The 24,199-nt window shown below is 46.5% G+C and overlaps 1 protein-coding gene across 1 annotated transcript in view; it reads left to right on the top strand.

Annotated features, from left to right (window-relative positions):
- Positions 1 to 24,199, top strand: part of LRRC1 (leucine rich repeat containing 1) — a 129,237-nt gene that overhangs the window by 66,263 nt on the left and 38,775 nt on the right. The window contains exons 3-4 of the mRNA XM_043907080.1: positions 15,060 to 15,138; positions 18,954 to 19,043. Of these exons, the coding sequence (XP_043763015.1) occupies positions 15,060 to 15,138; positions 18,954 to 19,043 (169 nt within the window). The remainder of the gene's footprint in view (positions 1 to 15,059; positions 15,139 to 18,953; positions 19,044 to 24,199) is intronic.

Below are 24,199 nucleotides of genomic sequence, written 5' to 3'. Positions count from 1 at the left end.
CCAGCTGTTCATAGCAGCACTGATTACAAATAGTCAGGACACGGGAACAGCCTGATGTCTGTTGACAGATGAATGGATAAGGAAGATGTCACACACACACACACGAATACTGCTTAGCCATAGAAAGAATGAAATAATGCCATTTGCAGTGACACGGATGGAGTCATGCTCACGGATTACCATACTAAGTGAAGTAAGTCATACAGAGAAAGACAAAATACATGATACTGCTTGTATGTGCAATCTTAAAAAAAAAAGATAAAAGTGAACTTATGTACAAAATGGAAATAGACCCATGGACGGAGAAAACAAAGTTATAGTTATCAAAGGGAAAGGGGGGAGGGATAGATTAGGTGTTCGGGATTAATAGGTACATACTACTTCATACAGGATAGACAACCAACAGGACCTACTGTATAGCACAGGTAACAATACTTAATATCCTATAATAATCTATAAGGAAAAAGAATCTGAAAAAGAATACATAGGTATAACTGAATCACTTTTCTGTACAGCTAAAACTAACAGGACGTTGTAAACCAACTATACTTCAATTGAAAAAGAGGCATCACCATTTAAAAAAAAAAAAATAAAGAGCCTAACAGAACCTAGACAGTTCCTGATGGTTTCAAGATCCTAAACAGCATTTAGGCCAGAACTTTTCTTGAATCCATAGACTAACGGTTTAAGTACAGAAAATGATTTTTTGCACAGTCCAGAATTCAAGAATCTGCTGTACTAATCTAGACGACCCCTCAGCAGAAGCAAGCATTTCATCTTCTCTCTGGCTTTTTGCCCTAAACTTGGATGGAGGGCCTGGGAAGATTGGTTTAGGACGTGGACATAGATGCAAACTTGACATAATCATCTTCAGAGTGAGATTCAGCAGAAACACAGAGTGTATTTTATACTAGTTCCCAGTCTTGAATTTTCTGTAATTGATAAAGACAGCATTGGTTCTGCAAGATTTTCTCAAAACCTTGGGTTACGAGAAATACTCATTGCAATTCTGAGAAGGAACACCAAAACATTCATCGAGTGACACCACCAGAATAAGTAAGCGTGCCTCCTGTGATGACTGCTTTCAGGGACACTACCAATTTTAATGTGTAAGTTCTGAAATGTTTCTTTTTAAGAAGTTAAATGTGTTCCTAATAGCATATCTTTGTTTCTGTCAGTTGGCAGCTTATATATTTAAGCCCTTAAGCGCTTTTCTACTTTTGTTTGAAATTGTGTAAACATGTTTTTGAGCCCTTTTTAGAATACTTTGGCACTCCGTTTTCTAGTTTAACTTTTTTTTTTTTGTTTTAGGGTTGCTTTTGAAAAAGTATACTTGTATCACCAGTAGAGGAATTTCTTAAAAATTGATTTTATTAAAAAATGGGAAGGAGACTGTTGAAGTAGATTCAAACAGACCCCCTATCCATCTTTCCCCACCTCTTTTTACCCACTCCTTTCCCCATCTTCTTTTAAATAACAAAACAGCCCTATTTTCCCTCCCGTCACTGTTCTGCCTCCCTTTGAAGCAGTCTGATCCAGCCCTCAGTGTGTGCAGCGTTCCGTGTAGGCTGGGCCTCCCTCTAACGACAGAAAGAGCGTTCTCTGGAGATGGATGATGGGCAGGAGCCATGAGTAATGGTCAGGTGGGTCGGGTGCCCCACCAGCATGGCTAGAGCCGCCTCATCCGTGACCCCTGACCTGACTGCATCCTAGATTCTGCTGAAGTAGGGTTTTTTCTTAATGACATATATTTGATTTGCAATGTTGTGTTTCTGGTATACAGCAAAGTGGTTCAGTTATATAAATATATATTCAGTTATAAAATGCATGTTTGAATACATATAAGTGTGTATATTCTTTTCAGATTGTTTTCCATTGTAAGTTATTACAAGGTGTTGAATATAGTTCCCTGTGCTATGCAGTAGGTCCTTGTTAATTTATTTTGTATATAGTAGTCTGTATCTGTTCATCCAAAGCTCCTAGTTTATCGAAGTGGCCACCACCCCCCTCCCGTTTTTGGTAACTGTAAGTTTGCTTCCTCTGGCTGTGAATCTGTTTCTATTTTGTAAATAAGTTCACTTGTATCTTTTTTTTTTAATTCCACATGAAGGGATATCCTGTGATGTTTGTCTTTCTGTCCAGACCCCACCCAGGAATGACGTCACTGGACTCAGGCCCCAGGTGATTCTGAAGTGCATTCAGGGCTAGGAACCAGTGAAGTCAAATGCCTCATTGTTTCTCCCGGGCTCCGAGGCACTTTCTGTCTGCGTCTCCAAGAGAGCTGGGTTGAAATGCAGAGTCTTTTCTCCCTACCCCAGACCCTGCGAATCTGTCGCTCGGAGTGGGCCTGACCTTGTCAGCGCTTAAAGGCATCTGTAATGTTGGGAGTCCCCAGCCTTGGGATCCTCAGTGGTGTTTTTGGACCCGGGTTGGGGAGGTGCCCGGGGAAGGCTGGTGGGAACTGCGGAGCGTTAGGGCTCCAGCCGGTTTGTCTGGGGCGGGAGGCTTCTCCCCGCTCTGGGGAGGACGGTACGCTGTCCCCTCTGGCCCTGCGCCCGCGTCTGCTCCCCGTGCTCCCCAGAGCGTGGCTCCGGGCTCTGAATGACTCACCCCAGCCTGTGGCCTGTCAGCTGGCAAACACGGTGCCCGGTGTAGGGGTGTGAAGATGTTTATTCCAGCTGACAGGCATAGATGCTAATTGGAAAGATGAAGGGAATACATTTACAAGGGTGCCACAAACAGCTCGGGGCCAGGCCCAGAATCCACGCGAAGGGGCCCTGACCACGGGGACTCATCTGCAGTTCAGGAGAGGGAGGAGAGGACTTGTGGTCTCAGAAGATGGAGCGACTTGGGCTGGGGGGAGCTGAAGCCTTCATTTCTGGGCCATGGCATCCCAGAGCCATCGGGAGACCTCATTTCCCTGAGAAGTTTGGTGCCTAAATACCCATTGTGATTTTGTCCATATTAAATGGGGGTAATTACAATGAGCGGTAATTTTGAATGCAAAGTAACTGAATTTGGGGCATTTAGTTGTTGTTATCTTGAGGTTTAAGTAGACATTATTTCAGAATCTACATATTTTATTTCGGGAAGAGGACAAGCAGAAAGAAGCCCAAACTGTGTGCATCTCCCCCCCTCCCCCGGCCCCCCCACAGTATGTCTGAAACCCCACATTTACTATTCTGTAATGCTTTGCCTTTTGGTGATTTTTTTTTCCCCCCAAACAAGAGATCGTGTATCTTAGGACATATTTGTGTTTATTGAGCCAACGCTGCTGGGGAGGAAAAGCTGTGGCGTAAAGGTTATTTTTGTAATTGTGGCTGGAATTAGGTGAAAATCCTCTTGGCTGGGAAAAGCTTTTTTTTTTTTGTTTGAGTCCTGAGTTACCAAGACTCAAAACTTTGACAAAGGGGCTTGTGTCCCCTCTGCCCCCCTCACCACGTAGAGACCATGCCAGCTTTTCTGCCCCGCACTGTCTGTTCCCGCCGTGCCCTCCAGAGGCTGGACACGCTTCCCAGGGCAGGAGCCCCGTCGCTGTCTCCAGAGGCCCACTGCCTCACGGGCGAGTCCCTGGGGTTTTGGGAAATGTGATAAATGGGGGGATGGTGCCTTTGAAAAAGAGATCTCCGCGTCTCATTGTTATTTTCCCTGCACGCCGAGAGCAACAGTGTGGCAGCTAGTGCAGGCCAGGATTACACGTTCATCCCGAGTCTTACGTGACAATCCCAGATATGTTTAAGCAGGATGAGCCGGGAGCCCAGCAGTCAGCCAGCCCGATTGGCATACAGCGCCCTGTGTTACCCGAGGGCTAAACAGCCCTCAGTGAAGCAGTGTGATGTACATGGAGCGAGCCCGAAGTGAGCCCGAAGTCAGCCTTCAGGGTTCCACCGCGGCCCAAAGCCTCTCTTTTTACGCGCTCATCCTGTCCACCACTGCTTGTTCAGTCCTTGTTGTGTTCGAATCTGGTCTTCAGTGAGGCCTCATTTCATGGTGTTGATCCGTGACATGACCCCCAGAGTGACCTTCCCGCCTCCCCTGGGCCCTGCGTGCAGCCTTGCAGCCAGATGCAGGGCTCGTGGTTTGCGGAGGATGTTTCATGTTTGGGGTCTTGTCACTTGCTTCTGCTGTGGGGAGGGCTGTCTCCTGGCCTGTGGCCCTTCCCTCGTCTGCACGGCACCCCCCACCCCTCCCTGTGGATGTGGACGGTGTCCTGAGGCCTCCCCTTGGCCCCTGTGCCCCTGTGCGCTGCCTTCTGAGTGAAGGTGGGCATGGATAGCCACGCCGCTTCACCCCACTTCTGTCTGCCTCTCTACCTGCCCCGTAGATGTCTGCAACAAAAAGATCAAACCCAAACACGCTTTGTTTTCTCCTCAAGCCACAGACCCTTCCTCTTTGCCTGAATTGCCAGGCTTTCTGAAGGCACCCTAGGCTCGCGGATGTCCAGATTTAATGGAGCAGCAGGGTTTATTTCAGATGGGATTGTGACACAGGATTGCTAAGTCTTTTTGATAAGAAAAACTCATTGTCGTTTAGTGAAAAACCAGGAGATTTCAGCCCCCCAGCGAGGCTGTATTCTCTGATTAGACAGAGCCCAGGGCACAGCAGCCCTTGTGAACACATCTGTCTGGCTTCGCGATGGCAGAGTCCCATCACTGTCCCCCCATTGCCAGGTTTTGCCGGCCAGGAGCCCCACGTCTGAGACTAGAGCGGCAGCTTCTGTGTGCCCGCCCTCCTCTCTGTCCACAGGAGCGGATGGGGGACCTGGCTTCCCCACCTTTGCGTCTGACCCCTCGCACCGTCTCTGAGTTGGTGGCCCCTGGGGCGGTTCCCGGGATCACTGTGGGCAGCCCATGCTCCCCTGACCTGCTGGCCACCCCGCCGACCCACCCTCCTGGGGACCCTTTGCTCCTTGACCTTTCACTCTGCCTGTTCGGCCCCCGGCTGCCTCAGCACGGGTTCACCCCCTCTGTGTGTGTGTCTGTGTGTGTGTGTGTCTGTGTGTGTCTGTATTTGTGTGTGTGTGTGTCTGTGTCTGTGTGTGTCTGTATCTGTGTGTGTCTGTGTGTCTGTATCTGTGTGTTTCTGTGTATGTCTCTGTATCTGTGTGTGTGTGTTTCTGTGTGTGTCTGTGTGTGTGTCTGTGTGAGTGTGTGTGTCTGTGTCTCTGTGTGTATGTGTGTGTCTGTGTGTGTGTGTCTCTGTATCTCTGTGTGTCTGTATGTGTGTGTCTGTGTGTGTCTGTGTGTGTGTGTGTGTGTGTGTGGTGGGGGGAAAGTGCGTCACGTTGGCCCGTGGGCCCTGGTGCACCTTTCTTCCCAGGAGGAGTCTCAGGATGAGTCTCGGGACCAGTCGGGATGCTCTGTTGAGTGTCGCTGCGGGTCCAGGGGAGGTTAGAGTCTGGTACCCGTGTGCCTCTGAAGCGGCTGGGCTGCCGCTGGGTCATCCCTGCCCCTGGATCTCTGAGGGCGGTTCAGGGGTGGCTCCTGTTGCCCTGGTGCTGTTTGCTTGTTTTTTGTTGGCCTCTGACGTGGTTAGCATCAGTGATGCTTTGAGCTTCTGCCCTCATCTCCTGACAGTCCATTCAGCAGCGCGCTTCTCGCAGATGGGATACTGATGACGATGGTCAGGTAGACCCCGTGCCGACAGAGGTGTTGATGAGGGTTTCCCCGCTGATCTGAGTGTGTCAGGGTGCGAGGAGGTGCGGCACATGCCCCGGGCCCCACGCGTTGCTAGAAAAGGTGATGAAACCTGTGCGCCTCAGGGGCGCCCCTCCCCAGGCCTTTCCGTTGGTCTGCTTTCCCGCGTCATCCAGTCCACCAGCCCATCGAGCCTCTCGGTCGCCGCGCTGCTGGGTGAGGCAGAGGATGCCTTGGGAGGAGCCGAGGTCCCGGGCAGTGCTGGCGTCCCCCCGACCCCAGGTCAACGCAGGGGTCGGTCAGTCGCGTCGCACACCACCTTGGGGCCCGCGTGGTCATGCTGCAGAGACGCTGGCGAGAAGATAGGCCTGGTCCAGGGGACTTCCCTGGCGGTCCAGTGGTTGGGACCTGGTTCTGTCACTGCCGGGAGCCCAGGCTCAATCCCTGGTCAGGGAACTAAGATCCCAGAAGTCACCTGGCGTGGCCAGAAAGAACACACGTGGTCCCTGAGCCAGCAGAGTTCATCTGGTGTGGAAGCCGAGGCCTGGGAACATTTCTGGGTTAGTAGATACTCACTTCTAGGCACAGGGCACAGTGGGCGGCCTCATCTATTTGAGGGGGTTTGGGGACGATGTGCCTGGAATTTGATGACGCGTTGGTGCCTTTTTGTCAATAGTGCTAACTGTATTCTTTGTCTTCCCTCATAGGAGCTACCTTAAGCAAGAAACAAGGACAAAACAGTTTAACATTCTGTACTTAGGCAAATACCGTACTTAATTTCAAAGCTCCATCATAGTCAAAAGTTGGTAAAGATTAGCCAAAGCAGAGAATTGAGTTTTGAACTTTCTCCTTTGGTACTTTGATATTTTTGTGATGTTCTCTTGAAAATGAATTACTAGCTTGATTTCATTTAATCAGAGGAATTAAGTGGAAAAAAAAAGAGCTGTTAAAGCTGCCCTCAGAGGTCTGTGGGCTGGAGTCCTCCCCCAGACTCCTTTGCATGCACCTGCTGGAGGCAGGAGCGGGGGTCCCCCTGCAGTGGGGACCTTGCCTCCCCGAGAGGCGCACTCTGGGGGCTGGTGGCTCGGGCCTTCGGGCGACAGTGGATGGTTTCTCTTGACCTCACAGGTTTCTTTCAGAGTTGGGATGACTTTATGGTCCAGAGCGCAGGCCCCCGGGGAGAGTGGGGTGGGCTGGCTCGGGTTCTCCTCCCTGCCGTCTTGCTGATGAGGTTCCTTCCACAGGGAACGGGGGTGGGGGTCACTTCCCTGGAGCTGTTGTGAGGATTTAAACTGCTTTGTTTATGCAGAGTGCCTGACCCTCAGTAAGCCTGCCTCCCCGTGGCTCAGCGGGAAGGAGGCTGGGCTGCCCTGGCGTTCAGGTGAGGGGTCCCTGGCCGTGGGGCTGGGGCCGGGAGAGGAGCCGTCTGTGCTGGACGCTGCCTGCCCACGGGGACAGCAGAGCCCACGCTGTCCGTGCAGATGGCGACTAACACGGCTCTTGCTCCATGTCCAGTAATAAATCTTCAACTTGCCAGCCTTCCACGGATGGTGTCCTGAGTTTTAAAATGTCACTCCTTTCAATTTCACCAAGTTATGTGATGTAGATCATAATATGCTTTCTTTAACCTTTTCAGTCCTCCTTTAAACGCGTACCTTCCAATTTTTAAGCAATTAACATGAATTAGATACTCTTAGAGAAAAGTGTGAAAGTATTAGTCGCTCAGTTGTGTCCAGCTCTTTGTGACCCCATGGACTGTAGCCTGCCAGGCAAGAATACTAGAGTGGGTAATCATTCTCTTCTCCAGGGGATCTGCCTGACCCATGGATCAAACCTGGGTCTCCAGCATTGCAGGCAGATTCTTTACCAGCTGAGCCACCAGGGAACAGCTACCACATATGTAAGGCTTTCTTTTTTGCTTCAAATGTCCCAGTCCTCTCAGTGGAGAGAGCCTAGGACTGTAACTGCAGACACCGGATGGGTCTTGAACCCAGAAGAAGAGATGCTCTTTATATAGAACCAGTGAGAAATGCCATTTATTCAAAAAGAACTTAGCCTTCTGGGCACAGGGACTGTGGTCACAGACTGGGCAGGCTGTCCGCACGCAGTTCTCCATGAAAGGAAATGCCCTGGAAGGTTCTGTACAAACGTTGAAGTAACCACTAGGTCACACAGTCCAGCCTGTGTCCATCACACGGTGGGCCCTGAGATGGTGATAGCTTTTCAGGAGAGGTGCTGGTCTGCCTCCAGGCTTCTGGGCATCCGATCCCTTATCGAGGGCTGTGGACTAAGCCGCTGTATTCCTCTTGTAGTTAGCGGGCTGCGGAAGGTGGAACCGCATTCTGAAGTGTTAAAAGTGGTTGCTGAGAAAAGCGAAGGCGTGCCAGGAAGGGCAGCCCCGACCTTCTGGGTCACTTTCTGAATGACAGAATCTGCGGCAGGAAGTGTATTCTCTCTCAGAAGCCCTTGGGCTCATGGTGCCAGGGTGGTTGTCCACTCGGCGGTGGTGAAGGGGAAGATTTTTGGCACTGCGGAGTTTAGGGCTGATTATCAGTCTCCTGTATACAGGTGGTAGTAATGGTTATATTGGTAAACAACAGATTTGGTATTTTTACTTTTTAAGTAAACTCAAAGCAGTTCTGATTCAGAAATGAGGAAAGCTTAGAGTGGGTCCAGATTGAAGGTTATCTTAAGAGAGTTGTAGGGAAGAGATTACTTAATTTTACTATCATTCTCAGATATCTTATAAATATCAAATTTTATGCTTTTATTCTTGGACATACATGAGATAAAGCCCGTTTGAATTCATGAAAAATGTGATTAAATTTTTTTTAATACCTTTCTTTAACCTTTTTCTTAACCTGTAGAGAAGCTTGACATAAGCTGAATGTTGGCAGTTAGGAGTTTGGGGGCACCTTCTTTAATGAGATGAAAACCTCATGAGTTATTGCTCATATTTGTGTGTTAATAAATATTCATTCAGGGTTTAATCACTGTTGCTTCTCAGTTAAAACAGCAGCAGAAGCTCTCAATTCTCTCATCTCTGTTCATCACACTGCTGTTCTTCAAATTCTCCAGCCCTCATTCACAGCAACGAGAATGGGCTGAGAGATGATCATACTAAGTCAGGAAGGGAAAGACAGTACCATGCGATGTCACTGACATGCGAAATCCAAACTGTGACACGGATGAACCCATCTACGCAGCAGAGACGGACTCTCAGACGTGAAGAACAGCCTTGTGGCTGCTGAGGGGAGGGGCTGGGGAGGATGGAGCGGGAGGCTGGGGTTAGCAGTGTAAACGTTTATGTGTCTAATCAGCAACAGGTCCTGCTGTAGGGCACAAGGAAGTATATTCAATATCCTGTGATAAAACATCACGGGAAAGAAGACTTAAAAAAAGGATGTATAGGGGACTTCCCTGGCAGTCCAGTGGTCAAGAGTCCAGGCTTCCATTTCAGGGATTGAGGGTTCACTCCCTGGTCAGGGAACTAGGATCTGTATGCCAGGCAGCTTGACCAAAAAAGAAAAAGGGTGGGTGGGTGTGTGTGTACATACCTACATCAGATATATATATATGTATATATATATGAATCTCTTTGCTGTATAGCAGAAATTAACACTATAAATCTAACTACATTTCAATTTAAAAAAAATGCTCAGCCTTGAATGCAAAACAGTGACCCCCGTCCCGTATAAAACAAGAGGTCCAGGAGATTGCGTCCTGTGTGATTGCGTGCCTCTCCTTTATCCTTTGACAGCCCTATGCTGGAGCTGGGATTATGCCTTTTTTAGAGAAGAGTAAACTCCGTGTCTGGCAAGTTAACTGCAAACACTCAGCCTAGTCTTGGGAGTCTTCTGTCGAGAGATCTGTCTGGCCGTCTCCGTAGACACTCCCGCTCTGATGCCCTGAGTTCAGGCAGCTGTGCCCAGGGCTGACCCTGTCCCCGCTCAGCATTCAGGATCACGTTTTCTTATTTATTTATTTCAAAGCTTGGTCCTTTGTCTCACTGTATCCTTTCTCTGAACTTCTGCAACACTTAAGGTATGATATGCTGGTATTATTTGAAAATATCTGTTGATGAGCCTTTTTACAGATGAGGGAATCAAGGCCCATGTAGGTTAAGTAGTTTGTCAGAGGCCACAGACCTGGTAAGTGTGGAAAATGTGCAGATCGCTTTTGTGACTGTTTGGATTTGATGGAGGACTAATGGGATTCAGAGAGAGACCATTAAGCAGGATGGTGCAATATATAAAATAGATAATCCCTGTGTATCACAGGGAACTCGACTCAATATTCTGCGATAACCTATATGCAAAAAAGAATAGTACATGTACATGTAAAGCTGAACTACTTTATTGGACACCTGGAACGAACACAACATTGTTAACTAGACTCCAGTGCAAAATAAAAATTAAAAAAGGATAGTGTAGTCCTCTAGAGGATTGAAGCCTGAACTGGGCTGATAGCAATGTGAGTGGATAGGAAAAGATGCGTAGGGAAAATAATTAGAGAGTAACAGAAGGATTTGGAAACTGAGTGTGAGTGGTAGGAAGAGAGGGTGCTGGGGAAGGAATTGAAATTACAGTTTTTTAATGAGGTTCGTGGTCAGCCTTGACCTCACTGAGAAGTGGTTTTTTATCTGTATTTTTTTCATATGTTTAGTCTTAAAACTAACATTTATCCAGAGTAAAACACTGGGAAGACAGTTAAAGGGGATTTCAGCTGGGAATAACCTGCAAGCTTTATACTATCTCTTATGAGAGACCTAGGACCAAACAGTTTTCTTACTGGTAAAACAGATATATACCCACCCTCCAGGGGATGTTTCCTGACTCCGGTGAGAGAGCAACTGTCTTTTCAGAGGCTTAGCAACGTGAGTTTCTCATTTACTCCTTCAACATTCAGCACTGTGGGCTGCTTGAACTTAATACAGTCAGCATCTGGGATGCAGTAATCCCTTATATAAGACGGCATGGTGTTTGCACGGAATCTTGCGTATCCTCCCATACACTTTATTTATTTTTTTGTACCCTCCCATATACTTTATTCTCCAGATCACTTCTAATACCTAGTACAATGTAAACAGTTGTCAATACTATGCAAATAGTTGTCACATGAGTAAATAGTTTTGCTTTTGGACCATTCTGGAATTTTCTTTAATATCTTGGTCCACAGTTGGTAGAGTGTCCAGGTGTGGAACCTGGGAGCCGACTGTACTATGTCAGCTTTGGGGACGCAGACAAGGCCCACACGGTCCTTCTTGCCAGTGAGCTTAGAGTTAGTAAGGGAGATTGATCACCAAACAACTATTTAATTACAACTGTAACAGATTTCGGGAAGCTGAAGCCCAAGGAAGCTGAGAGCAGGGGAATGCAACCTAATCTTGGGGCCAAAGGGGAGGTATCCTTGAGGGTGGGGCATTTTAGCTGGGTATTTAAGGAAGAGCTGCTGTTCCCCTTCTTTAGCTTTCTGTTCTGATATTTTTAGTAACTTAAAGCAAACCAGTAATCAGGACGCTTCAAACCACTCTCTTGCTTTCCTTGTCTATAGCTCTTACTTTTACAGGCAAGTGCCTTCTTTTCTTTCAAGTTAGGAACACACGTAAGGTAGAAGGAAACAGTCTTTGGAGTTGAGACCTGTGTTCCATTTGCTGGTTTTGCGTACGAGCAGGTTTGTCCAGGGAGGGCGTGCCTTCCTGCGAGGCGGACCTCACCCACCTCCGTCTGGACTCGGTCCATCTGTTCTCTCCGGCAGTTGCTGCTTCTACCTTCAGAGTCCCTGACTCCAGACCAGCCCCGACCAGAGTTTCTTGCAGCCACTACTCATGTGTTCTTAGGTAAACCCATCCTGAGCTTCGGGGATTTTTCTGATGCTCTTTGAAGTGTTAAAGATTTCCACCCAATTAACAAGCCTTCACTCTTTCTCTGTTTCCTTGATCTTTTCCTCGGATTGAGCAGAAAGCTGCCATATGACGTACACGTGGGTGTCAGCTTGACCTTCTTCCCGAGGGCTTGTGAGGTGGCAGGTGCAGCCTGTCTTTTCTCAGCCTTAAAAATCCTGCTCCCGAGGACCTGACGTGGTGGCTGAGGAGGTCCGGTCGGCAGTGCAGGACCACCCGGCCCCGTTCACCCGGGTGGCCTCAGCTGCCTGAATGGCCATGCTGGTCCTGTAATGGAGGGCGGTTCCTTCCTTCATTCTGTCTTCAGTTTCTTTTTTTTTTTTTGGTCTGTTCCTTTTTTTAAAAAATTGAAGTATATAATTTATAGGTATGCAATACAGTGATTCACAGTTTTTAAAGCTTATACTCCATTTACAGTTACTATGAAATATGGCCTATACTCCCCATAGTGTACAGCATATCCTTGTAGCTTTCTTATACCCAGTAGTTTGCACCTCTTGCTCCCCTCCCCCATCACCCCTCCCCTGTGGTGACCTCTAGCTTGACCTCTATATCCCTGAGTCCGCCTCTTTTTTGTTATATTCACTAGTTTGTTCATTCTTACGCCCAACAGTGCCATGACCTCAGCCCTCAGTAAAGTGACTGCTAACGTTGACCGGTGGGGGGGGGGGGTTCTTCATCTCTGAGCCTTAGTGTCCACTTTGGGCAATGGAAGTTAGAGTAATTTATGTTGCAGTTACATGAGGTCATGGGCTTCCCTGGTGGCTCAGGTGGTAAAGAATCTACCTGCAGTGCAGAAGAACCAGGTTCGATCCCTGGGTCTGGAAGAATCCCTGGAGAAGGAAATGGCAACCCACTCCAGTATTCTTGCCTGGAGAATCCCATGGAAAGAGGAGCCTGGCGGGCTATAGTCCATGGGGTTGCAAAGAGTAGGACATAACTGAGCAACTTCCACTTTACTTTACATAAGGTAATATGTATAAAAGGTCTTGCCACTGTATATGTGCCTCAGGGTCTACAAATGTTTGTATGTTTTAAAAATCCATTCCAGACTCAACTGTGGACAAACCATATATGTGTGTGTGTGTGTGTGTGTGTGTGTCTGTGTCTGTGTGTCTGTGTGTGTCTTATATATGTGTGTATGTATGTGCTCATATATGTGTGTATATATCTGTATATGTTTGTATATGTGATATATGTGTGTGTGTGTGTCTGTGTGTGTGTATACTGCTATCATATTTATGAACTAGGACCATAAATAATGTGTGTTCTTTACTACCTCATATGACCCATTTTTTAAATTGAAATGTGTGTTCTTTACTACCTTATACAATGAGGCAGAGACTTGTGTGAGGCAAATGTTAGCACAGATTTAAATATTTTCAGCTTTAAAATTTGTACTGAGAGCTTGTACGCAGCTTCTGATGACTGTGCAGCTTCAGTGCAGGGCGTCCGTCTTGCCCTGACTTCTTCCGTCTCTCTTTACCCCCAGTTTAGAAATATCAGGTATGGTTAGGCACTGCTTGCCTTTGTCAAGCTGCTGGAAGAAACAGCATGGGACCGGGAGAAGCTTTCCTATTTCAGCCCTTCTTAATGTTGTGGGCTCAGTCGTGTCTGCCTTTGTGACCTCACAGACTGTAGCTTGCCAGGCTCCTCTGCTCATGGAATTTTCCTGGCAAGAATGCTGGAGTGGGTTGCCATTTCCTCCTCAGGGCATCTTTCCGACCCAGGGCTTGAACCTGCGTCTCCTGTGTCTCCTGCATTGGCAGGTAGCTTCTTTACCACTGAGCCACCTGGGAATCACTTCTTAATGTTAGTATGTCCAAAATAATGTATTCTTGAAATTAAATACTATGAACTAACCTTTTCCAGCCCTGAAAGCTGTTATCTCAGGGTTTAAACAAGAAGAACTTAAAATAGCAATTTTGGTCATTTCAAGAATTGCAGCATTTAGTGGCAGGTAAACATGGGGAAAAATATTCAGCCTCATTAGTAATCAGAGGAATGGAAAACAAAATGTTACCAAAGTGTTTTACAATAACACAGGCAGGTTTTAAACTGTAAGAGGCAGAAAAGAGGGGCAGATGTTGACTTGGCAGTGGAAGCACAAGCGTGTGCCTCGCCCCCTCGTCGGCAGTTTAACAGCGTTTGTCAAATGCTGTTGGCGCCTTTGGCACAGCAATTACCCCGCGGGAGCCCAGCCTCAGGAAATACCCAGGAACAAGCAGAGATCTGATTGTCACCTCAGGACCTTGGGAACAACCTAAATGTCCGACAACTGGGATTGGTTACATGGAGCATGAAGAGGTAGGCAGTGGGCTTTTCTGCCACTGAGAATGGAGAACTGTTCGGAAAAATAATGACAGGGGAAAGTTTGTAAAATAACGTAAAGTGAAGCATGAACCAAGTCGCTTCTGTGTCTGCGTGTGACAAATAAAAACTGCACTGGGACAAAACATCATCACTGTGATGGGAATGCTGGTGGTTCCCCGCCCCCCCCCCCACCTTTGGACTTTTCTGTATTTTCCAGATTGTGCTTATAATCAGAAGAAAATCTGTAATTTAAAAATGCATACTTTATGGCTGAGTAACGTTCCACTGTCTGTATGTACCACGGCTTCTTGATCCATTCGCCTGTCTATGCACATGTAGGTGCTTCTGTATCCTGGCTGTTGTAAATAGTGCTGCAATGAACATTGAGAGGCCTGTGTCTTTTTCAATCATGTTTCTCAGGGTGTATGCCCAGTACTGGATTGTTGGGCATTTGAATCGCTTCTGAAGAGGCGGATGAACCTAGAACCTAGAAAAACAAATGTCGCGTGTTAATTCATATGTATGGAATCTAGAAAGATGGTACCGATGAACCCATTTGTAGGGCAGTAACAGGGAGACAGACATAGCAGAATTGTGGACACAGTGAAAGAAAGAGAGGGTGGGATTCATGGAGAGAGCAGCCTGGAAACATTACATTATCACATGTAAAATAGACAGCTAGTGGGAATGTGCAGTGTGACTTAGGGAGCTCAGACTGGTGCCTTGTGACAACTTAGACGGGTGGGATGGGGTGGGAGGTGGGGGAAGGTTCAAGAGGGAGGGGACATGTGTATACTATGGCTGATTCATGTTGATGTATGGCAGAAACCAACAAAATATTGTAAAACAGTGGTTCTTCAATTAAAAATAAACGAATGTAAAAAATGCGTACTTTAGAATACTTTGTACTGATGAAACCATATGAATACATGGGGGGAGAAAAGCCCCATGGGAGTGACAACAGTGACTTTTGATGAGGTGATGGGACTTGGTGGAGGGGATTGTTTCTAATGTTTTGCTTGAACATGCTTCTGTTCAGAACATATCGTGTATCAGGAAAGCAAATATAAACATGGAAAAAGTACTTTGGGAATCCACGCCACATTTGAGCAGAGGTAGTAGTGTGCAGATACTTCTGGTCCACGTCGAGGATGATAAAAACAGCTAACAACGGTGGTCAGTGATGGACATTTTCTTTCCTTCTGCAGATATTCCTGAAATTCCAGAGAGCATCTCATTCTGTAAAGCACTACAGATCGCTGACTTCAGCGGAAACCCACTGACTAGGTAACCTTTCTGCTTGCTTTTCTGACCGTAGCACTAAGGTCCCTTTTCCCTTTTCCCTACTAAGGTCCGACCGTGCCTCCTGGCTCGGTCGAGAGCTCAGCGGCGGGTGGATTCCAGGTGCCTGTGAGGCCAGGGTGACCGAGTTGCTGCCCACACAGCAGTGCGGGGACAGCTCTCTCGAGTCTGTCCCAGGGGTGTCTCTGGGCCACGGGGGCCCATTTCTAAGATTTTTCCAGACTCTAAGCAACCTCAGAAGAAAGAAAGGTACTCTTCTTTCCATTCCTTCTGTTTGTTTTTAAAGTGTCTAGAAAAACTGGGATTAAGTTAAAACTTGGGAGTCATCTGTCTCAAAATTGCCTGGGTCTTCTTGAGTATGGAGTGCTGGGGAATGCCCTATTTCACTTTGTTTTTCCTAATACCTGCTTATTTTTAAGAAGTAAATATGTCTTTAAAAATAATTCTGTTTTTTCTCCTTTGCATTTCAGTTTTATATTACTAATAGTGTTTATTTTTGTGGAAAATAGTGCTCTAATAAGCTCCAGCCCAATCGCTTTCTGACTCACCCCCGTCATATGTCTTGTCCTCTGTCCTGACCATCCTTGTCCATGTGGCTGGCCCTCTTCCTCAGGCGTTTCCATAGCTCCTGTCCCTGGGAGGTCAGGTGGGAGCTTTTGCCATGCTGCGAGCCTCCTCCACCCTCTGTCTGACCTCGGCCTGCCTTGCGGCCTTCACGGCCCACAGTTGCCTTCTCTGGCCTGGTGTCACTGTGAGAAAGGACTCTGTCCTTGATCTCCCTCCCCCTCTGCTTTGACAGTGCCAATCCCTTCACTCACCTGTCAGATGCAGCCCACGCATCACGTTTCTGCAGGACCCTTTCCTGGTGACTCCCACGGGCCCCCACTAGGCTCTGTGATGCTCTCTGCGCACTTTTCTCATAGCACTGGAAGTCTGCATGTGAGTGATCCCTCCGCCCGGACTCCTGGGCTGCACTGTGTTCCTCCATCACTCAGGTGGTGTCTGCTGCCCAGCTGTCCTCTCTGGAAAGGAGCGGGCCCTCAACTAGTGTTTGCGGAACCAAACTGAGCTGCTTATGCTCAAGGCAGCTGAGAAATACTCACTATATTCCCTGAAGTTTTCTGTTAACTCTTCAGTTGCTTAATCCCCTTTTCTGTTTCTTTTTTTTTCCCCCTATTGTCTGCCGACATGTTACTTTACCGTCATCTCAAAACTCTGGATCAGAACACATTGCATCATATGAGGTCTTATTGAGTTTTCAGCCTGGCCTCCTATTTGGCAGGTTTCTTGAAGGAAAGCCATTTTAATTTGGCAGGCGTGTTCTTTCAAGAATTATGAGTTAAGAATCTGTGAGTTGAAGGGACCATAAAAATTATTCAGCTTGGCCTATGGATTTTATTACTGAAGCAGCTGAGGCTCCAAGAGATGGAACGACCATTTAGGATCACGTAGCCGCCGAGCGACAGCTCAGACTAGCTTTCCTCTCTCCCCACCGTAAGTCTGGCCTTTCTCATCCTAGCACATCACATCCCTAGCTTGGCTCTTAATGTTAACAGCCAGTAAAAAAATATCAGCCACTTAAAAATACATTTTCCTTACACTTAAGATCATTTAAGCTACTTTTAAAATTATTATCATATGTATATATATAGTTTCTGGCAAAAATTCAGAACAGGTAAGTTGCATCTTTTGAGCTATAGATTAAAAAAAAAAAAAACTTAGCTCTGTTACACCATGGAAGAGGTTATTGTTGTTCAGTCACTCAGTCGTGTCTGACTCTTTCTGACCCCATGGATTGCAGCACACCAGGCCTCCCTGTCCATCACCAACTCGCAGAGCTTGCTCAAACTCATGTCCATTGAGTCGGTGATGCCATCCAACCATCTCATCCTCTCTTGTCCCCTTCTCCTCCTGCTTTTAATCTTTCCCAGCATCAGGGTCTTTTCCAGTGAGTCAGTTCTTCACATCAGGTGGCCAAAATATTGGAGTTTCAGCTTTAGCATCAGTCCTTCCAATGAATATTCAGGACTGATTTCCTTTAGGATGGACTCGTTTGATCTCCTTGCTGTCCAAGGGACTCTCAAGGGTCTTTGCCAACACCACAGTTCAAAAGCATCAAATCTTTGGCTTTCAGCTTTCTTTATGGTCCAACTCTCACATCCATACGTGACTACTGGAAAAACTATAGCTTTGACTAAATGAACCTTTGTGGGCAAGTAATGTCTCTGCTTTTTCATACACCATCTAGGTTTGTCATAGTTTTTCTTCCAAGGAGTGAGCATCTTTTAATTTCATGGCTGCAGTCACCATCTGCAGTGATTTTGGAGCCCAAGAAAATAGTCTGTCACTGTTTCCATTGTTCCTCCATCTATTTCCCATGAAGTGATGGAACCAGATGCCATGATCTTCATTTTCTGAATGTTGAGTTTTAAACCAGCTTTTCACTCTTCTCTTTCACTTTCATCAAGAAATTCTTTAGTTCTTCTTCACTTTCTGCCATAAGGGTAGTATCATCTGCATATCTGAGGTTATTGATATTTCTCCCAGCAGTATTGATTCCAGCTTGTGATTCATCCAGTTTGGCATTTCGCATGATGTTCTCTACATATAAGTTAAATAAGCAGGGTGACAATATACAGCCTTGACATACTCCCTTCCCAATTTTGAACCAGTCGATTATTCCATGTCCGGTTCTGACTATTGCTTCTTGACCTGCATGCAGATTTCTCAGGAGGCAGGTAAGGTGGTCTGGTATTCCCATCTCTTTAAGAATTTTCCACAGTGGAAGAGTTTACAAGTTTGTAAAAACCATTCCTGAGAATGTATTTCATCGATTATGAAAGCCGTCATCAATACTCTCATAGAATTCTCTATATTAAATGTCATACAGCATAGGATTTGTTTTTTAAAAAAGGAACCTAGAAAGAGGAAAGAAATGAAAGACTCTAATCTAGAGGCTATCACTAAGGCAAGAAGCCCTCACTACCCCCTGCAAAAAAATGTTATGTGTTCTCTTCTCCATCTTATCAGATTTATGTATAAGGACCTTCCATATTTTAGATGCAATGAGATTTTTTTGCCTTCAGTTGGTGTTTTTTAAGCCCCAGATACTGGTAACCATAGAAATAGTGAAAGTAAATTTCCTTTATTTAAATAATAATTTTATTTTGAATATTCTTTTTTCAGTAGAGTCTAAGAGAAGTATACAGAATTTCTTTTTTGTGTAGAACGTTGTGAAACATATAATCATCCCACATGATTGGCATCTTAGATCAAATCAAAAGAAAAATACTAAGAAAGTAGCAATTGGCTGTCAGCTAATCAGTTGTAGGTACTCTGTAGCTTTGCTCTGGGTCTTATAAAGTACAGAAAAAAATCAAGCAGCTGTCTTATGTTTTATGATAATCTTGTGGGCTAAAATTTCTGTCTGTTTTCTGTTAATAAAGTATTTTCACTCGTAGGCACTTTCAACTTCAGGAAGCATTTATCATTTTCTTTCATAGAGTGCTCAGTAGGCTCATGACACTTTTTCTTCTTTATTCTTACAGTTTGTATGTCTTCCCTCTTTATTTCTGGGTCACTCTGTCAACAAGTATTTATCATGTTCCTGTACTGCTAGGTCAACCAAGTCCTTATTTTTTTTCCTTATAGTTAGAAAGACAAGACAAACATACCACATATAATATAATTCTAGGAGATTATTTCAGTCAGCAAATAGAAAAAATCATTATGTTCAGTATACACCATATATGCACTTCTCTTTATCAATTATAACATTTTCTGTTGTTTTTTTTTTTTAGATTGCCAGAAAGCTTTCCTGAATTACAGAATTTGACATGTCTTTCTGTAAATGACATCTCCCTGCAGTCTCTGCCTGAAAATATTGGCAAGTAAGTTAAGTTTTTATGTGAAGTTTGCATATATCAGGGTGAATGGGCATTTGCATCAACCCCACCTCCTTCCCTGTTTTGGCTCTGGTTTCACATCTACTCAGAACGCTGTTCATCCAGTCTTCAGTTTCCCCCTCAGGAAAGATCACAACCAGCTTCTGTGTGTTTTGCATCCAGTTGCCCCTGAATTTTAATAATTAAAAAGGATGCTGCTACTTGTTACTAGTGAAGAACCTAATTTGTTTGGAGTGTTTCTCTAAATGGATGGATTCTAGAGTAGTTAATTGAAGCGAAGTAGCATGTGTCATATAGGTGGATATTAAATACTGTTACGAATGACCGCTCCTAGTAATTCCATTGAAAACGTCCGGCATGTGCCTTATACATCAGCTCTGTCTGACAGGTTGTGCACTGTGGATCTGGGGACAGGGAGTGAGGGTGGTGGGTCTGGAGAGCAGGCTTGGAATGGGGAGGGGCGAGGCGTGGCGAGGCTGTGTCAGGAGGGGAAGGAGCAGGGCGGGCAGGGACTGGCCCGGCCCGGTCCCATGCTGGCTCCCGAGGTCGGGGAGCACGGCTGTGGCAAGAGATGCAGGCTCCTTCGAGGGAACTGTATGCTGGTGAATCTGTTCTCTTGCACATTCCCACGGATGAACTGATGGATGGAATTATCTTAGCAGGTCTTCTGTCCATCCCTTCAGGACGAATAGTGGCTTGAAGCAGGCCGGTGGCTCATGCTTGACCACTTGAAAGCCCACCATGGCCGGCCAGCGCTGGTGGACCAGCGTGTCCTGCGGTCGTAAAGGATTTCTCTGATGCTTACCTGTCCTGCCTAAGTTCTGAGATGAAACCGGAGCTCGCTCTTTGGGAACTGCAGTGCATCTGGGTCTCTCCTGCACAGGTTTTCTTCCCCGGTGTCTGCAGTCTGCCGTGTCCCCTCCTTGCGAGAGGGGGACGGCTGGCTGCCCCGTTTCTGCTGCAGGCCCGGGTTTCTCTGCGGTTCATGCGGATGTTTGGACCCTGAGCCAGCATATGTGCTGATTAAGAGCTCCACCCTTTTAGCTCCAGGACAGGATAGACACAGGAAGGTCCCAGCACCCGAAGTTCATGGTACCCTTTGTGGAGGAAGTAGCAGTGTTTTGTGGTGACGAAAGCAGTCATTATGATGTTTTTGTGGAAACTTTTTTTTTTGTATTTTTGTTAATATTTGAAAAGTGTTCCAGCAACCATCTGATTTAATACGTGCTAAGATGGGCTTCCCTGATAGCTCAGCTGGAAAACAATCTGCTTGCGATGCAGGAGACCCCGGTTCGATCCCTGGGTTGGGAAGATCCCCTGGAAAAGGGAAAGGCTACCCTCTCCAGATTTCTGGCCTGGAAAATTCCATGGACTGTAGAGTCCATGGGGTCGCAAAGAGTCGGACACGACTGAGCTACTTTCAGTCAGTAATCATGCCCTGCACTCCTGCTGTGTCAGACTTCATGTATTTCTAATTAATGCACTAGCCACATAAATATTGACCTTGCCCGCCTCCTGCCCTCAGGGTCTCTGGAGTCTAATTCTCTGAGCCCCTCCTCCACTCTCCCACTGTCTAGGCGGCTGCTCCATCCATTCCCTCGTTTGTGTCTTTTTAAACAGGTTTCATGCTTTGAGAGAAAGCACGTTCTTATTTATAACCAGAGTGTTGCTCACACCCCTCACTGCACTGTTTTCATGGAAAATGCTACTTGATAATCCTTTTAGGATAGTTTACAGTATTTTCTATGCCACCTCTTCTGTTCATACCTGTGCTGGTTTTTGTCAGTGTTCAGGACTTCTTGTGTATCTGCAGTTGCTGTCAACAATAAGGGCAGTTTTTTTAGTTTAGACCTAATCAAACTTAATATTATAGCCTCTTATATACTGTTTGTTTCCAAAATCTTAATCCCACTGTGAGCTTGAACCCTGTGGTGATTGATCACCCAAGAAGCAAGAATTGTGGGCAGACAAGTGAATCAACTTGATTCGTGTTAGCTCAGATGGTGAAACCTAATGGGAAATGGGAAGTTTCACATTCCTGGCGTTGTTTGTTACCTTAGTAAGAGACTCTGCTGTTTCTGCCTGTTGGACTTAGGGTTTGTGTATCCGTTTTCACCAAGCAGAAAGAAAGGGAGAGCAGGTTCCTCCCTGGGACAACTGGGCCCCTCTGGTGTCCTGGACCATGCTAGAAAGGCGCCTGATGCCGCTGGGATGCTGACTGTCTAGGACACCTCTGGTTGGCACAAGTATTCTCTACCTTAAACAGATCATCATTTGATACCAGCTTTCCTCACTGAGGGGGCTTCCCTGGTGACGCTAGTGGTAAAGAACCCACCTGCCAGTGCAGGAGACGTTAGATACTCATGTTTGATCCCTGGGTCGGAAGATCCCCTGGAGGAGGGCATGGCCACCCACTCCAGTGTTCTTGCCTGGAGAATCCCATGGATGGAGGAGCTGCAGTCTGTAGGGTCACAAAGAGTCAGACACGACTGAAGCCACTTAGCACGTCCTCATTGGGAGGGACTCTGCAGTTTCCCAAAGGATTCCCACGTGGTTGCTTTGGAGCATTTAACCAAATATTTAGTGACCACAATACTTTTCAGAGACAGGATGGTATTGTAAATGGGGCACAAATAGCGAGTGCTGCAGCAAGCACGAAAAGGACGTTGAATGGCCACCTGCCTGATGGACACTCCCCGCTGTCCCTGTGGGTGCTGACGTGGAGGGCCGGGCGTGGGTTCACCCTGCCGCTTTGGTCAGACAGGTGTCGGTCTGACACCTCAGTGTCGGTCCTTTCAGCCTCTGGTGACGATGGGAACCTGGTTTCTCCTTTCGTTACCTGGCTTGGGCAGGTGACCTTAACTGAGAAAGCTGTGGATTTCTCCAGGGCGGGGTGGGCATGTCCCGCCTTGGGGAGAGAGCCCAGCCTTTAGGACAAGCTCCCTTGCAGGACCTTGCAGCTAAGGGCACCCTGTTCCCTCCTGTGTGATTTGCCAACAGGCAGTTTGGAGGGCGTTTGGGCATTGAAGGCAGAGCTGGAGCTGGAGTCCGGCTCTTCTGGTCCCAGGCCTGCTTTTCCCCAACTCTATCCCCATCACTGTGGGACAGTCGCCTCCCACAGCCCTGAGAGCCTCAGCGACTGTCTCCTGGTTCCCCTTGGGACACCTAACAGTTCACTTGTTAAGGAGGCAGGTCCAAACAGCTTGGTAAGCATTTCTCTGCTAACAGCCTAGTCACTGTGTGAAAAAGCAGTCATGTACATTGAGAGACTGAATATTTGTATTGCATTCTGAAACGTCAGGGGGGGACCTGATGGGCACCAGCAGCTCCTCAGATCGCCGCGGCCTCTCCTCTTGCACGTCCTCGCCGTTTGTCTCTGCTTTGCAAAGATGCGCTGTCGTTGACACATGCTCCGGGTGTCCAGTGTGGAAGCTGAGCTTCTGGTTCACGTGGTAGCGTTTTGCTGCATGTCTTTCTCATACAGAACATCCTCCGGGGCTCCCTCAAGTTCCCCTGGTGCACAGGACCTGAGCTGCTGCCGTGGGGGTGCTGAGTGCGCTGTTTGGGCTCTTCTGAGTCTGCAGCCTCAGCTGTTGGTGCGGAGCAGCAGCCAGCGTTGCACGGGTGGTTCATGTCCCGCAGGGCGTGGCTCCGAGCCAGGTAACCTTCGTGTGGTTACTGTGATGAAGCAAGTCTCTCAAGCAGTAGAATCTTTGCACGGGTGGTTCATGTCCCGCAGGGCGTGGCTCCGAGCCAGGTAACCTTCGTGTGGTTACTGTGATGAAGCAAGTCTCTCAAGCAGTAGAATCTTTGCAATACTCTGTAACAAGATGAGGAATGAGGATGAAGATCTTTTAAACCACCAGAGAGGGATACCAGCTACTTCATGCAAAAGTATACATTTTGCTGTCACTAGAATAAAAGTGTCCCGGATTTGCTGACCCTCTTCTGTGATGTCCTGTCCATAATTACTTGGATCTTCAAAGGAAAGGTGGTACTTAACAAGGAGCAGGAAACTAGCTGACTTTCAGTGAGTGTTTAAAAACCTCTTTGTTAAAAATACACTTTCTGATGAGTCTTAATGAACAAGTGTTTGATGTTGGGGGTGATGGGAATTTATCATCTGAATTTTAGCAAAGACCTTTCCATAATCAGAAGAAATTTTTAAAAATTACTAATGGATGATTTAGTAAGTGCAGGTGATGACACAGTTCTTGGATCAGTGTAACTTAAAAAGAAAATATTTTGGCTGGGCTGAGGCATGTAGAATCTTAGTTCCCTGACCAAGGATCAAACCTGAGCCCCCTGCAGTGGAAGCGCTGGGTCCTAACCACTGAACTGCCAGAGAAGTCCCTGGATCAATGTGACTTTGTGAGGTATCGTTTTCACTTGTAAACGAGTATCAGAGTGAATCATTTAGGATCAGTTTTGTTCCTAAATGTAAAACAGAGTATTTACTACATAATATAGTATTTTTAGTCTCATTGCTTTCACTAATGAGAGCCCAAGAGATTTTCGCATCGCTAATAAAATATTTAAGAATATTTTTCTTTTGTTTTTATTTTCTACTTAAATTTTTTTCTTTTTATATATTTTATAATTATGCAATATATTGGTACGTAGTGTATCTATATATCTTATTTTACAATAAATGTAAGTGATTTACTTTTAAATGTGTGGGGATTGCCCTCTAGAACATCATAGTTGGGAGTTACTTAGGCCAGAGACCAGTGGTTCTCAAATTCCGCCTGTCTGGTCCGCAGGGGTTTCTAGAAGTCTTTCCCAGGTCCTGTGGAGAGTATGGACCAGGGCTCTGGTGGGTGGTCCCTGCTAGCCCCTGCTTGTACCAGCACAGTTCTGCTACTAGCTTCTGAATTTTTTGTATCTGTGTTGCATATATGTTTGCGTTTAAAAGCCTGCTGCATGTGTGTTTTACGTGGTTTGGTGACCTGTTTCAGACGCTTGGCAGTGCTTGCTCGCTGTAGCATCAGTTTTCACTGGGTTGTAGATCACTTCAAACCCTCTCACGAAAGTGAGTTTAAAAATTTTTACCTGTCTGCTCACTATCCAGACTGGCTGAGGTTTTCCCCCACCTAAAGGCTAAAGTTCTAGCTCTTCTGTGAAACCTGCTCTAGTGACTG

Source organism: Cervus elaphus, chromosome 7 (genome assembly GCF_910594005.1).
Source record: "Cervus elaphus chromosome 7, mCerEla1.1, whole genome shotgun sequence".
NCBI classification, from domain to species: domain Eukaryota; kingdom Metazoa; phylum Chordata; class Mammalia; order Artiodactyla; family Cervidae; genus Cervus; species Cervus elaphus.
Note: the sequence above shows the minus strand (reverse complement) of the source record. Positions and strands in the feature narration are given on the sequence as shown.